Here is a 12,148-nt window from a genome sequence, read left to right as displayed (position 1 = left end):
CCTGCCAAGCCCAGAGAAAAGAGTTTTGTGCTGCAGCATTTCCACAGGGTCTTGTTTGAGAGAAATCATGTGGAGACTGAACTGCACCTCCAAAGTGTTAGGAATGGTCCCTGGAGCCATCCTGTGCCGTGGTGAGAGGTGATGAATTCCTTTCTATTCATAGGATCTGGCCTAGTTATTCTCAAAGACCAATTCCCTCTTTCCCCCTTCCCTTTCCTGATGAACTGCCTGTGCCCTCAATTCTGTTCCTACTTATCTGGGTCACACAGGGTCACTTGTCCAGGGTGTCCTGGGGACCCTGATGCCACCAGCAGAACAGAGAAGAGCCAGAAACACCGACTGACTTGTCACTAAGGTGGCACAGAGCACAAAGAGCTGCTGTTCTTGAGGTCTAAAAGATTCCCTCTTCCTATCACTCCCACAAGCACAGCTTTGTCCCAGAAAGTTCACGGGTTTTTGGAGGTGACTGTCTCATTCCCCTGAAATTTCAGTAAAAAAAGGCTCCTGGTTCTTGCCAAGCAGGACGAAACCACAACAGGAGCTGATACAACTTCCCCCCAAGCATTCTCCCTCTTTGTTATTGCATAATCACAACCAAAACACAAATGATCTTTACTCCTGTTCCCAAACACCGAAGCTCTGCCCTCCTCTGCCTTGCTAAGGGAGGAGCTGCTTTGCAGGGATGTTTGGCAGGCTCGGGAGAGCAGGGAAGGATGCTGGAGCTTGTCAAATCCTCATCAGCACCTGTTCAACTGCAAATCCCTCTTTGCTGGGGAATGCCTGGGAGGCTGTGCAGCTGAAGAAGGAGCCAGAGTGATTTGGAAAGGGCTGATAAAAATGCAGTGTGGAGGAGGCTCTGACTGCACTCACTCCAAACTCCAGCCGCTCGTATCCAAGCTGGAGAAGATGAATTGGAATTCATTTCACTGTTTTCAAACAGTTTCTCACTGAGTTTAGAGCTCCCCAAAGATGCTCCTACCCGTGCCGTATTTCAGTTTTTCGTCTTGTTAAGCAAGACCTTGTGCATTTCCCACACGCTCTGATTTATCAGCGCGTACCGCAGAGGTCTCAGGGTCCGCAGAAGCCTCAACACACGAAGGACTCCCAGGATTTTGGCTCCTCCTGCTGATGCCATGGACACGATGATGTCAATGATGGATACAAAGACCAGGACTCCATCCAGGACGTTCCAGCTGCTCTGCAGGTAGGTGTTCTCCCCAGAGAAAAAGCCAAGGGCCACCACCTGCAGCCAGGAGAAGGGAGACGTTGAAATCTTCACCCAGATCGTAACTCTGGCACGGGCTGGTCTTTGCCAGAATTTGCTCTGAGCCATGGGATGGAGTTCTAATTACCTTAACCATCATTTCAGCCACAAAGATGGCAGTGAAGATGTAATTAGAGACACTCAGGAATATCCTTTCCTGGAAAACACAGAACAACGAAGAGAGGCAAGTTAAAACCCCAACGTTTATCTTGCAGGGTCTGGTCCTGAGGAGATGAAGATCTGGATGGTGGATGGAGGAAGGAAATGCCTCTCACCGTGCTCAGGGGGTCGATGTCTGGTCTCTCCAGAGCTATGGTGATGCAGTTGAGGAAGATAAAGACCAGCACCACGTGGTCAAACATTTTGTGGGCAATGACCTTCTGGCACATCACTCGGAACCTGCAGCAAGGTGGGACAAACAGATCCTTTAGAAGTTTGGCTCAGGAATAGGCTCCTCCCCAAAAGCTTTCTGCAGCTGTGCCACCAGCACCAGCCCAGGAGGTGAGGCAGCATCTCCCCAAGCTTCGGCCATGATCATAATTAATTATTAATAATTAGTAATGCTGGTGAGGCCACTGAAGCAATGGAGTGAACCACACAGTTCTTCCCACACCAAACGGAAAACGTGACCTCCAAATCAGGGACTGGATTTCTAAAACTCCGAAGGATTTTTCCCAAGGGGAGACTCGCTAGGAATGCAGTATTCCATCACCTCAAACACCTGCTGGGCTGGAATTTCAGTGGAATTTCTTACCTGTTCTGTGGGGAAAACAAGTAGAGGGACCAGTCCTCGTGAGTCTTGCACCAGCGGGGTTTGTAGGGCTCCAGGGCTTTGCGGATCCGGTAGCAATAACTCTGGATAAAAAAGAAGAAACACCTTTTCTTCCTCTTTTATTTTCCTGCCTCTCCAACTTTCACAGTGTTTTTGTGGAAGGAGGGGGGCAGTAAATGGCTTTTCATTGTCACTGTGGGCAGTCACAGCTTTTGGGACAGAGCTGTGGTGGCCATTGTCACATCTGTCTGAGAAAATAAGGTGGAAAGGGGTGGAAAAAGGGAGGACATGGCCATGACAAAGCAAGACTTCTAGGCCCAAGTAACTTTGAGATACAGAGTTGTTTTAAATCCCAAAAGGCCTCAAACAACCAAGAAGTTAAGTGGAAAACATTTCTTTTTAGACTTTTGAGCTTTCATGACACCAAACAGCTCCTGGAAGTAGAGCTATTTACCTGTTGTGTATGCAGCTCATTTTTGGAGGCATCGTGGGCCGGTGGGACAATCCCAATCAGCCCAAAAATGAGGCATTTTTGGAAAAAAGGAAGTTTTACCTCACGGGACACCACTGCAATGCCCCAGCCCAAAAAAGATCTCTTTAAAAAGGGATCTTTCAGGTAGTAAAGACCCATCCCTAGGCTCAGGATCGCCATTCCCGACCCCAGCCTTGAGGAGATAACACATTTCCACGCCGGATTTTCAACCATCCTTCCCAGGAATGGAAAAGCCACTTAAAACACGAGCACCCAACTCCCGCAGGACTCACATCCTCCAAGTCATCCTCGTAGTCCAGGGCGTCCTCCTTGTGGCCATCCACCCTCAGGAAGAACTCTCCGGGGCCGTGGCCCATCTTGCCATTGCAGTCGTGGAACTCGGCGGGCAGCAGGGCCGCGGGCCCCAGGCCGAGCTGGCGCACGGAGGGCACCCGGAGCAGCTCGGGCAGCTCCAGGGAGCCGCGGTAATCCAGGGATTCCGCCCGACGGGGCAGCGAGGGCCGGCTGAGCGTGCTGGACTTGGCGTCGTCCGAGTCGTCGTCCGTGCTGCCTTTTCCCTCTCCGGACAGCAGGGACTCCCGTTCTCCCGACTGGTTCTTCTTCTTGAGGCTCGGGGCCCTGCCCAGGCTGTTCCAGCTCGAGCGGCGGCTGCCCCAGTTGCTGCTGGTGCCCCAGTTGGCGCAGGGGGAGCTGCGAAGGCTGGACTGGGAGAGAAGCAGATGTGGGAGGGGTGGTTTGCAGGAGGAAGCCAAAGGATTGGGGTGCTTTGCCCAGTGGTGAAAGCCGTGTCCTCCCCTTCCTGGTTTTTGCACCGCTCTGATTCCAGCCTTGAGATGAGAGCAGCTGGCCAAGGCCACACTGAAGGTGCTCCTGGAGTACACCTGGAGCACAGCCACCAACCCTCTGTCCTGGCAACATCCACTCCCCATTAAAAACGAACCCAAAGACACTGATAAGTGGCATTTTGCTGAACTGATGTTTTCTTGCCTCACTTTCAAGTGCTTTCAGCTCACAACTTCCCTGCCTTCCAAAGGGAACCTGAGTCACCCAAGGGCCTGGTGGGAATTGTGCCCTTATTTCCATTACTTTCCCTCCATTTGCTGGGTGAGGACGTGGAGTGAATGTTTCTCCTACACAAATTTCAGCACGTGTCCGTGCACTCGGGCAGGTACCAGGTAATTCCCAGGACGAGGGAGCTTAAGGTCAGAAAAGCCAGGAGGAAAACTCCCTTTTCCCTCCATGGCTTCCTCCCAGCACAAATCAAGACGAACTGCCTTCCTCCTCCTCCTCCTCCTCAGTGCCAGCCGGCTCTCCCCTGACTGCTTCATCTGCCTTGGGCTGGTGGCACCGCCACGCTCCCCGGGAAAGGATTGGAAGGATGAACATCCCTCTCCAGCAGCTCACAATCCCATGAAAGCCCAAGGCAAACAGCAGTCATCTCTGTTTTCTTTTCAAAGGCATTAGGTTGACTAAGCAGCTTAGCAAGGGGGATGGTGGCTGTGCCTCGGCGTGAGGAGCCTTCACGGTCTGCTGCCTTGATTTGAACATGATCTCGCAGTTATGGAGCACAGGAGTGGGACAGATGAACAGCGGCAGAAATCCACTTTGCCTGGTGCCTCTGCTCCCTGTTTGCACAGAGCTGCCCTCCTGCCCCCCTTGCCGCAGGCACAGCTGCCAGAGCAGCAGCTCCAGCCAGATCCTGGTGCAATCCAGCAGCTCATCCCTTGTTCCCTCGATTTCCCTCCAACAGGGCTGCTGGACCGTAACCAGAGCTCAAGGGAAAATGCTTCATCCCCCTGACACAGCGTAAATTCAAGGTACAACCCTAAAACACCAGGGGTGAAACAGGTCCCATCCTCATGGGAACACCTGGCAGCTTCTCCAAGACATCCCCAATGGCCAGTGTGGTTGGAAAAGATTCCTGCTCCTCCTCTGAGGGGGTCGGTGGTGTTACTGAATGAACTTATGCCTTCTTTAGGGTTACATCTCTCCTGTGGCATGGTTTGGCAAGGGCTCCCAGCGAGGCACCAGGCAGGAAAACGCTGAGTCCTGGCACATCCCTGGGCTCCCTTTTCACGCTCACCATCCTTGGCTGTTCTGTGTCACTGCCCTCCCCCAGCACTGCACACCCCGACTCAGCTCTCCTCCCGCCTTTCCACACACTTCCCACCTCCATCACCCTCCTTTTTATTTTCCAGCAATGTCTGTCACAAATGTCTCCCATGACCCTGAGCTGAGCTCAGTTGGGGCTGATAACACCAAACTGGTGGGATCAATCCCTGTAAGGGCCATTCCCTTGATCCTTGTGGCTCCCTTCCACCCCAGAACATCCCATGACCTGGAAACAAAGGCCTGTGACCCCGTGCTCTGTGTCACTGAGGGGGACTTGCTGGCCACAAGAACCTACCAAGGACTTCTGGTCGTAGCCTGTGGGCTCCAGCGAGGCGTTGCTGCCTCTCCTCGAGTCCCCAAAGGCGTGCAGGGAGTCCAGGTGTGGGGAGCACTTTGGGGTGGGCATCGGGGTGGCTGCCGTGCGCATGATGATGGGCGGGGGCATGGCCCCCCTGCCCTCCAGGTGCCCGTTGGGGGTGACAGCCAGGGAGTACATCTTCATCTCTGCACAGGAGGGGACAGAGGACAGCACGTGAGGGGACACTGCTCCTGGGGACCTCCAGGAGCTCTGCCAAATGGAGTTGTGGGCAGTGAGATCCCCCCCACTGCGTTGAAAGGCAGTGGGTGAACGTCACAACCTCTTAAGGGGCCTTTGGGAACTCAGTGCCCTCCAAAGGAACCATGGAATTACAGAATGGCTTGGCTTGGAAGGGACCTTGAAGATCATCTCATCCTGTCTCATCCCATCTCCTCATTCCAAGTCTCCTTCCATGGGCAGGGATGCCACCCACTAGATCAGGTTGCTCCGAGGCCCTGGAGCCTTGAGCACTTCCAGGAAATTTTGCTCTCTGTTCCTTGAGATTTAGAGAGTGGAATTACAGTTTTGGGGCTAGCAGAGAATTTCCAGGCTGAATTCCACCTAGGAAGTTCACCTCCTGTTTGGGTCATGCAGGGCTGCACAGGGATTTTTATGTCTTCGGGATGTGCCTGAAGTTCCCTCACGGGAAAGGCACTTGGCAAACACTGAGGACAGGAAATGGAAGATGCTTTTACACCCCCACCCACAAGACAGAAATCCAATGGCACAGCACTGTGGCAACCCCAAAAATCCACTATTTTAGCTGTATGGCAAGAACAGGCAGCAAAAACCAATACTGCCACTGAACCAAGCCAGACCTAACACCCCGAGCCCCGTGGAGTCCCGTAACAGAACCAAAGGCTGGTGTCAAACCCCAGACTAGAGCTGAACCAACTCCTGTTTTACCAGGCTGAGTGGATCCTGGCTGCAAGTCACAAATCAACTGATACTCAGATTCAGCCTTAGGAGGGGGAAGGATCAGCAGGGAAGCAGTTTGGGTCTGCAGGGAGAAATCCAAGTGAGTGCCTTACCCCCGCTCTGTTTGTTCCTCTGGGGGCTCTTGCAATACAATTGGCTTTAATTGGATCTGTTCAGCTGCTGCTTTGTGCACAAATCCCTGATCTGCACCCCAGAAATCCATGGGAACACTGTCGTTCACCGTGAGGGTGGAAATTTCAGCTAAAATTTGCTAATCTGCCATACACATCCCTGCTGCCCCTGTGTGTGTTACACACCAAGAGCTTTGCACTGGAATTGTTAAAACCTTTTCACTGTTGAGTCACCAGCTGGCCCCTCTGAGGCTCGTGGGGACACACAGTCACCCCTGGACTTGGCCTGATGGCACGTTCAGCCCTATTTTCTATTTCTGTGTCACCTGAGCAGAGGTGACAATATCTATTCCCCCCTGAAATCTCTCATTATTTGAAGCTGGTGCAGATTTGGTGCTGTGGGCTCCTTCCCAACCATTTGCAAGGGACATTTGATCACTTGCTGTTGAGGATTTGCTGCTTCATCTCCAGACTGAGCAGCTCCATCACCTCTCTGTGATCCAGCTCTGCCTCACCTTCCCCAACAAATGATTCTGCCCCTTCCTCAGCTGAATTCCATCTGCTCCCCACAATCAACATTTCTGTGGCCGAAACGAATCCTGCTTTAGAAGCATTTGGAGGCATCCTAGTAGAGCCCAAGCTGGGAATCAAAGGAAGCAGGAACTGAAGTGGCTCCTGTTTACCATCATTCACTGTTAAAATGTGTGATCCCTTCTCGTCACCCCTCTGGCTGCAAAGGGAAGGCTGTCACCTACAATTCCATGGTTTTGGTACACCAGCACAGTGTGGGCCTTCCCTCAAATCGATTGCCAGGCCCCCCTGGAGCACAAATGAGCAGCAACATTTTCCATCCATCAAACCTCACTCGAATGCATTTTGTGTGGGAAACCAAAAGGAACAGATGAGAACATGATTGATTGGAAAAGCTGCCGAGAAGTGGGGTGAGAACATTGCTGTCAGCAAAGCACTCTGTGGTAATGGTGCAGGAGGAAGGATGAGACGCAGCTAAAAATTTCTTGGGGAAGTTTAAATTAGAAAAACATCTGTCTAAAGGAAATATCAGCGCTCATTTAGCTTCCCCTACACTTTGCAGAGCTGCTCTGCTGACTTAGCTATCAGATTAATTGCCAAAAAAAACGGATTCTTCCACTTTCTGTGGGAAGATGTGGAAGCAGAGTTGTAGCTCCCAGATTCCCAGGAAAATGCAGAGACAAAAGCCCACCTGTTGCTCGGAAGTCTTTCAGCTTCTCAAACTCATCCTCGAAGTTGGCAGATGTCTTGTCCTCATCTGTGTCTGACCTGTTGGCATCTCCCTGCAGAGAGGAGGAGGGTAATTAACAGACCAAATTAATATGGGTTCCTCAGCAGCTCAGAGCTGCCTCTGCTCCCCGTGGCTGGTTGAAGCCAAATTCCCTCTGGAATGATCCCAGGCAAGTCCCTCTTCCTTGTTTTCACTCATTTGGGACCTGGGACAGACAGGATGATGCTGTGGCTGTCACCACATCCCTGTACACTGCTCCAGCCTCCTGGAAGAGCAAATCCCAGGGGAAAACATCCCAGAGCAGCTGGAATTGCAGGAATGACTGAAAAACCTGGCATGGTGCGAGTTCCTTGTTTGCACTCTCTGTAATCCCAACTGAAAGCACTTTGGGTTTGATGTCAAAGGATGTCAGAGGGTTTTAAGTCTGTATTTGACAGCCCTTTAAGTTTGACTTAGATCTGGAAACCCTGATTTGCTTCCTCCATGCTGGCTGGGAACAGATTGTTTTGGGAAATCTCTTGGCAACCTGAGGCAGAGGGAATGAGGCCAGTTTTCCTGGTAGCCCTGCATCACCTCAGGACAGGGAACAGTCACCCTCACCCTGCCTTTCCTCCTGGCAGTGCCGCTCATTTTCCCTTTTGTACATATCTGCTACCAAAAATGATCAGCCTGGGACAGAGGAGCTGTCCTCAGGTTCTCCTTGCAGGGGGAGGGATTCCAGCAGAATGTCAGCAGGACTCTGGCCGGATTCCTCAGGACTGCAGAAATCTGTGCAAATTGATAGCAAATGGCTGGATTAAAGAGCTGATCCCAGAAAAAGGAGCACAGTTCCTTGCCTGGTGCCTGAACAAATCCCCACGGCTTCCAGAGACACGGTGCTGAAGTGGCAGTGAGCTTCATTTTGTCTGTGATTTATTGCCGAGCGCTGCAGCCAGAATGACTGAAAGGCTCGAGCTCCCTGATTCATCTTCTCTGTTTCAGAGCAGAACCACCAGTGCAGAGTAGATGAAAGATCTGCACCATTTTGGAAGGTTTGTCTGCTCTCCCAGAGCAGCTCCAGGGGAGGTTTCAAAGTGACATGGGAACAGTGTAAGCACAAATATGCAATTACGGCCCTGTTTGAAGTCTGGCTACTTGTGCTAAGCACAAATGTACTACAAATGGGTTTGTGGCCATTTAAGTCCGTTCTCTTCTAGGAAAACTGCTGGCAAACTTGCTCCAGAGGCAGAGCAGGACCTGGAATCAGGCTGAGAGCCTGTGCTATGGTTCACAGGACAATTTTTAGTGTCCTTGCTGAAACCCTGCTGATGGTTCTGAGTTGAGAGCAGCTCTCAGCTACACAAATCTCCCAGGAGTCCCTCTCCAGATAAATAAAAGAAACACCTGAGCAAATGGAGGAGAAATTCTCCTCAGAGACTCCTGTGACTGCTCAGAACAGCCCCTGTCAGAGGGCAAAGTCAAAGAGGTCAAAACAAGAATTCTGCCGCATTCCCAACGTAGCAAGGGAACCAGGGATGACAAAAGAAAACCCAGCTCCACTGAGAATTCTTCTTTGGTTTGCAACCAGAGCAGCCTGGTCCGGCGGAAGGCTCCCTGCCCAGGGCAGGGGGTTGGAACCAGGCCTTTAAAGTCCCTTCCAACCCAAACCACCCCAGGATTCCATGATTTCTCAGTGCAAGGCTTGAGAGGAGCCCTGGGAGCTGAAACGCAGCCTGGAGAAGGGTTTTCTGTAATTCCTCTCCCTGAGACGAGCGCCGAGCCCACAGGCCTAATGTCAGGTTTGATAATAAATGGGAGTGGAGAGCAAAATGTGCCCTGCAAATGTCATGCCCGTGGTTGCCGGCATTTGGGGAGGCAGCGTGGGGTGAATAAGCCGGGCCTGGAAAAGCAGAGCTTACACACATTTAAATCCTGGTCCATAACAGCTCTGAGCCATTAAGGCTGAGCAGGGAAACCACAGCCATTTGTCTGGAGGGGTAATCAGGCACTCAGAGAGTTCTGCCCAGCTCTGGCTTCACATCAGCAGGAGGTTCAACCTCCCAGAGGGCAGGGGAGGAACGGGATCTGTTCCCTGCTAAGCTCCCTATGGGCTGCCAGGATGCTGAGCAGAGGAAACTTCTGCCTTAAAGCATCATCCTAAATATCTGAGAATTTCACATTAGGAACCTGGAAACAGCTTTTGAACAGCTGTGCTCGTGGCCTTAAATGTCCCAGAAGGGACAGAGTTCCAAGGAAAGGCCTGGACTCCGAGCCAGGTCTCCTCCTGCCCGGTCCTCAGGACTAGGACTGGCTGGAACATGTGGAATCACAGAATATGCAGTCATGTGTAGCACATAGTCCTTCATTCACCTCTGGAATGATGGTATTCCATGAAAAACAGGCTGGAAAGGGGCAAATATCCCACTGTGAGCACTTTCACCACACAGGTGGTTTCATGAGAGGAAAGTCCTGCTTAGCAGCCCTGATTTCCTTTTAGGACAAGGTACCCACCCCTTATCAAGGGAAGCCAGTTGATGTAGTCTTTTTGGGTTTTAATAAAACTTTTAAATATATTGAAAGCTTGAGTTCCACCATAAAGAAACACAAACCACGGGATATACGGGAGATTTGGTGAGATTAAGATTAATCCTAAATTATTCCTTCTAGATCACACAGCAGGCCGTGTAGAAGATCAAAGTCCTGGTCCCCCAATTCCCATTCCACATCCAGTGCGCTTTAACTGCAAAGATTGGATTCAGAAGAGCTTCACGTGCCCAGCACAGATCATCTACACCCCTTAAATTTAAATTTAGGGCTGCAAAGATTGATTCACAAGAGCTTCACGTGCCCAGCACAGATCATCTACACCCCATAAATTTAAATTTAGGGCTGCAAAGATTGATTCACAAGAGCTTCACGTGCCCAGCACAATCATCGGCACCCCTTAAGTTCACGTTTTGGGCTGACTGCACGGGTAGATGTTTTCCCTGACATGGCTCATCCCCACAGGTGTGTGTCAGTTCTCTGCCCCTCCCTCTGCCTGGATCTCTCACCTCTGCCTGGAATCCTTCCACCAGGATGGCCACCAGCAGGTTGAAGAGCACGTAATTGCCAAAGGTCATCAGGGCCACGAAGTAGAGGGCGGCCCACGAGGAGGTGGAGGCCATCCCGTTGTACAGCACCACGTTCCAGTCCTCCTGCGTGAGGATCTGTGGGGAAAGGGAAGGGGAAGAGGCTCAGTGATTCCACTCCTCTGTGCAGAGCAAATCCTGCCATTTTCCCTCTCCTTCTGACCTTTCCAGCGAAACTACTCACAGGTCTCATGAGATGAGCCAGCAGAAATTGCCTTTATTTAGGTCTTTGCATGTGATTTCAGATCACATTGTAGAAGTGCCCCTAATTTAGATCTTTGCACCTCTCCTGGCCAAGCCTCCCCTCCCTGCGGGAAGGTCTGGCACTCTCCTGCCTGGAGAGGATTGGTTCAGATCCCAGATAGCCAAAGGTGAAGGATGCACTGTCCTAATCCCATCATTTCGTGGAGGTATTGCCTCCTCTGATAACCATCAGCAGATAACAGACCTGAGGCCACAGATCTTGTCTCCTTTCAGGCTGCTCTTTAGCAGACAACTGGAGCTGAAGGGAAGGGTAAGGGACAGGATATTAAATGACATTGGGTGGCTCCAGAAACTCAGGGAAGCAAAGTGCTTTCCTTTAGGTAAAAACACTGGGCAAAAAACCACCCATCACTGCCAAGCCTTGCTCTGAGGAATCTCCCTCAGGGATTTCCACTCTCCAGCTTCCCTGGAGCTCAAAAATCCTGGAGGCCTTAGAAAAATTGATGACAGGCTCATGTTCCACATTAATTCTTGCAATGAAAATGGCCTCAAACCCCCTGAACCAAGGTGGCTTTGGGGACAGCAGTGCTGCACTGAGTCATGCTGCTCAATAACCTTCCTGGGACACAGGACTGAGCCCTCGTGCTCTGTGCCAGCTGTGTTTCCCAAGGGATTGGTAGGAGAAATGCAGCAATCTGTGTGTTGGGAAGGGAAAAACGGGAACCTCTGAGGCTGGGGCTGATTTGTCCTTGTTCCTCCGTAAGAATTTCTCTCCACAGTGAAGGCTCTGGATTTCTGAGTGACACTGGGCTGAGCACCTACTCTGCCTTTACAAACTTTATTTCCACTTGTTGCACTCAGATTCTAAAGCCTGAGCTTTGAAACACAAAAGTCAAATCTTTATGTTTAAAAGACCCTCGAAATGGCAGCTGATTCCTCTGCTGGGACCTGCCAGGAATTTCAGGCACAAAGCAGAACCTGGCTGCAGAGGAAGCACAATTTTTTATATCAAGGCTTTCCCAGTACCTCCAGCTCTGATTTGTGAGGGGATTTGTCACTCCCAGTTACACAGAATGGTTTGCAAAGGGCATTTTGGGGGCAGTGAAGGAGATAGATCTGCAGAGCAGGAGCAGGATGGGCAGCAGAGAGGAAAACAAGGATGAATTCCCTCCTCAGACTTTCCTTTTACTGATAAGAGATATGGACAGAGCTGATTTTGAGTAGATTTCTTCTCCATCAGGGCTTTTAGACCCCGAAACGCCATCTCTGCCTTAATAATTCTACAGTGCTGCTTCACTCCAAATTTGACACCTCCTGGAAGACTTTTGTGCAATAAAAACTCCTCATGGTATCCCTTAAAATGTCCCTGAGGACCCAGAGCTTACCTGGAACACGGTCACGATGGCCCAGAGTAAGGAATCAAAATTCTTCCTGTCTGGAACTGTGTCTCCTGTGTCGGTTTTCAGGCTGAACTTACATCCAAAAAGGTGCATGCCAAGGATGCTGGAGTGGGGAAAGAGGGAGA

At 51.1% G+C, this 12,148-nt stretch overlaps 1 protein-coding gene across 1 annotated transcript in view; it reads right to left on the bottom strand.

Moving 5' to 3' along the window:
• Positions 1-12,148, bottom strand: part of CACNA1H (calcium voltage-gated channel subunit alpha1 H) — a 157,792-nt gene that overhangs the window by 31,367 nt on the left and 114,277 nt on the right. Inside the window, exons 12-20 of the mRNA XM_069029698.1 lie at positions 12,009-12,126; positions 10,342-10,497; positions 7,271-7,361; positions 4,937-5,145; positions 2,802-3,233; positions 2,019-2,119; positions 1,540-1,663; positions 1,353-1,421; positions 1,059-1,243 (exon numbers count right to left, since the gene is read on the bottom strand). Coding sequence (XP_068885799.1) covers positions 1,059-1,243; positions 1,353-1,421; positions 1,540-1,663; positions 2,019-2,119; positions 2,802-3,233; positions 4,937-5,145; positions 7,271-7,361; positions 10,342-10,497; positions 12,009-12,126 — 1,485 coding nt within the window. The remainder of the gene's footprint in view (positions 1-1,058; positions 1,244-1,352; positions 1,422-1,539; positions 1,664-2,018; positions 2,120-2,801; positions 3,234-4,936; positions 5,146-7,270; positions 7,362-10,341; positions 10,498-12,008; positions 12,127-12,148) is intronic.

The sequence above is a fragment of the Aphelocoma coerulescens genome, chromosome 14 (assembly GCF_041296385.1).
Source record: "Aphelocoma coerulescens isolate FSJ_1873_10779 chromosome 14, UR_Acoe_1.0, whole genome shotgun sequence".
NCBI classification, from domain to species: Eukaryota; Metazoa; Chordata; class Aves; order Passeriformes; family Corvidae; genus Aphelocoma; species Aphelocoma coerulescens.
Note: the sequence above shows the minus strand (reverse complement) of the source record. Positions and strands in the feature narration are given on the sequence as shown.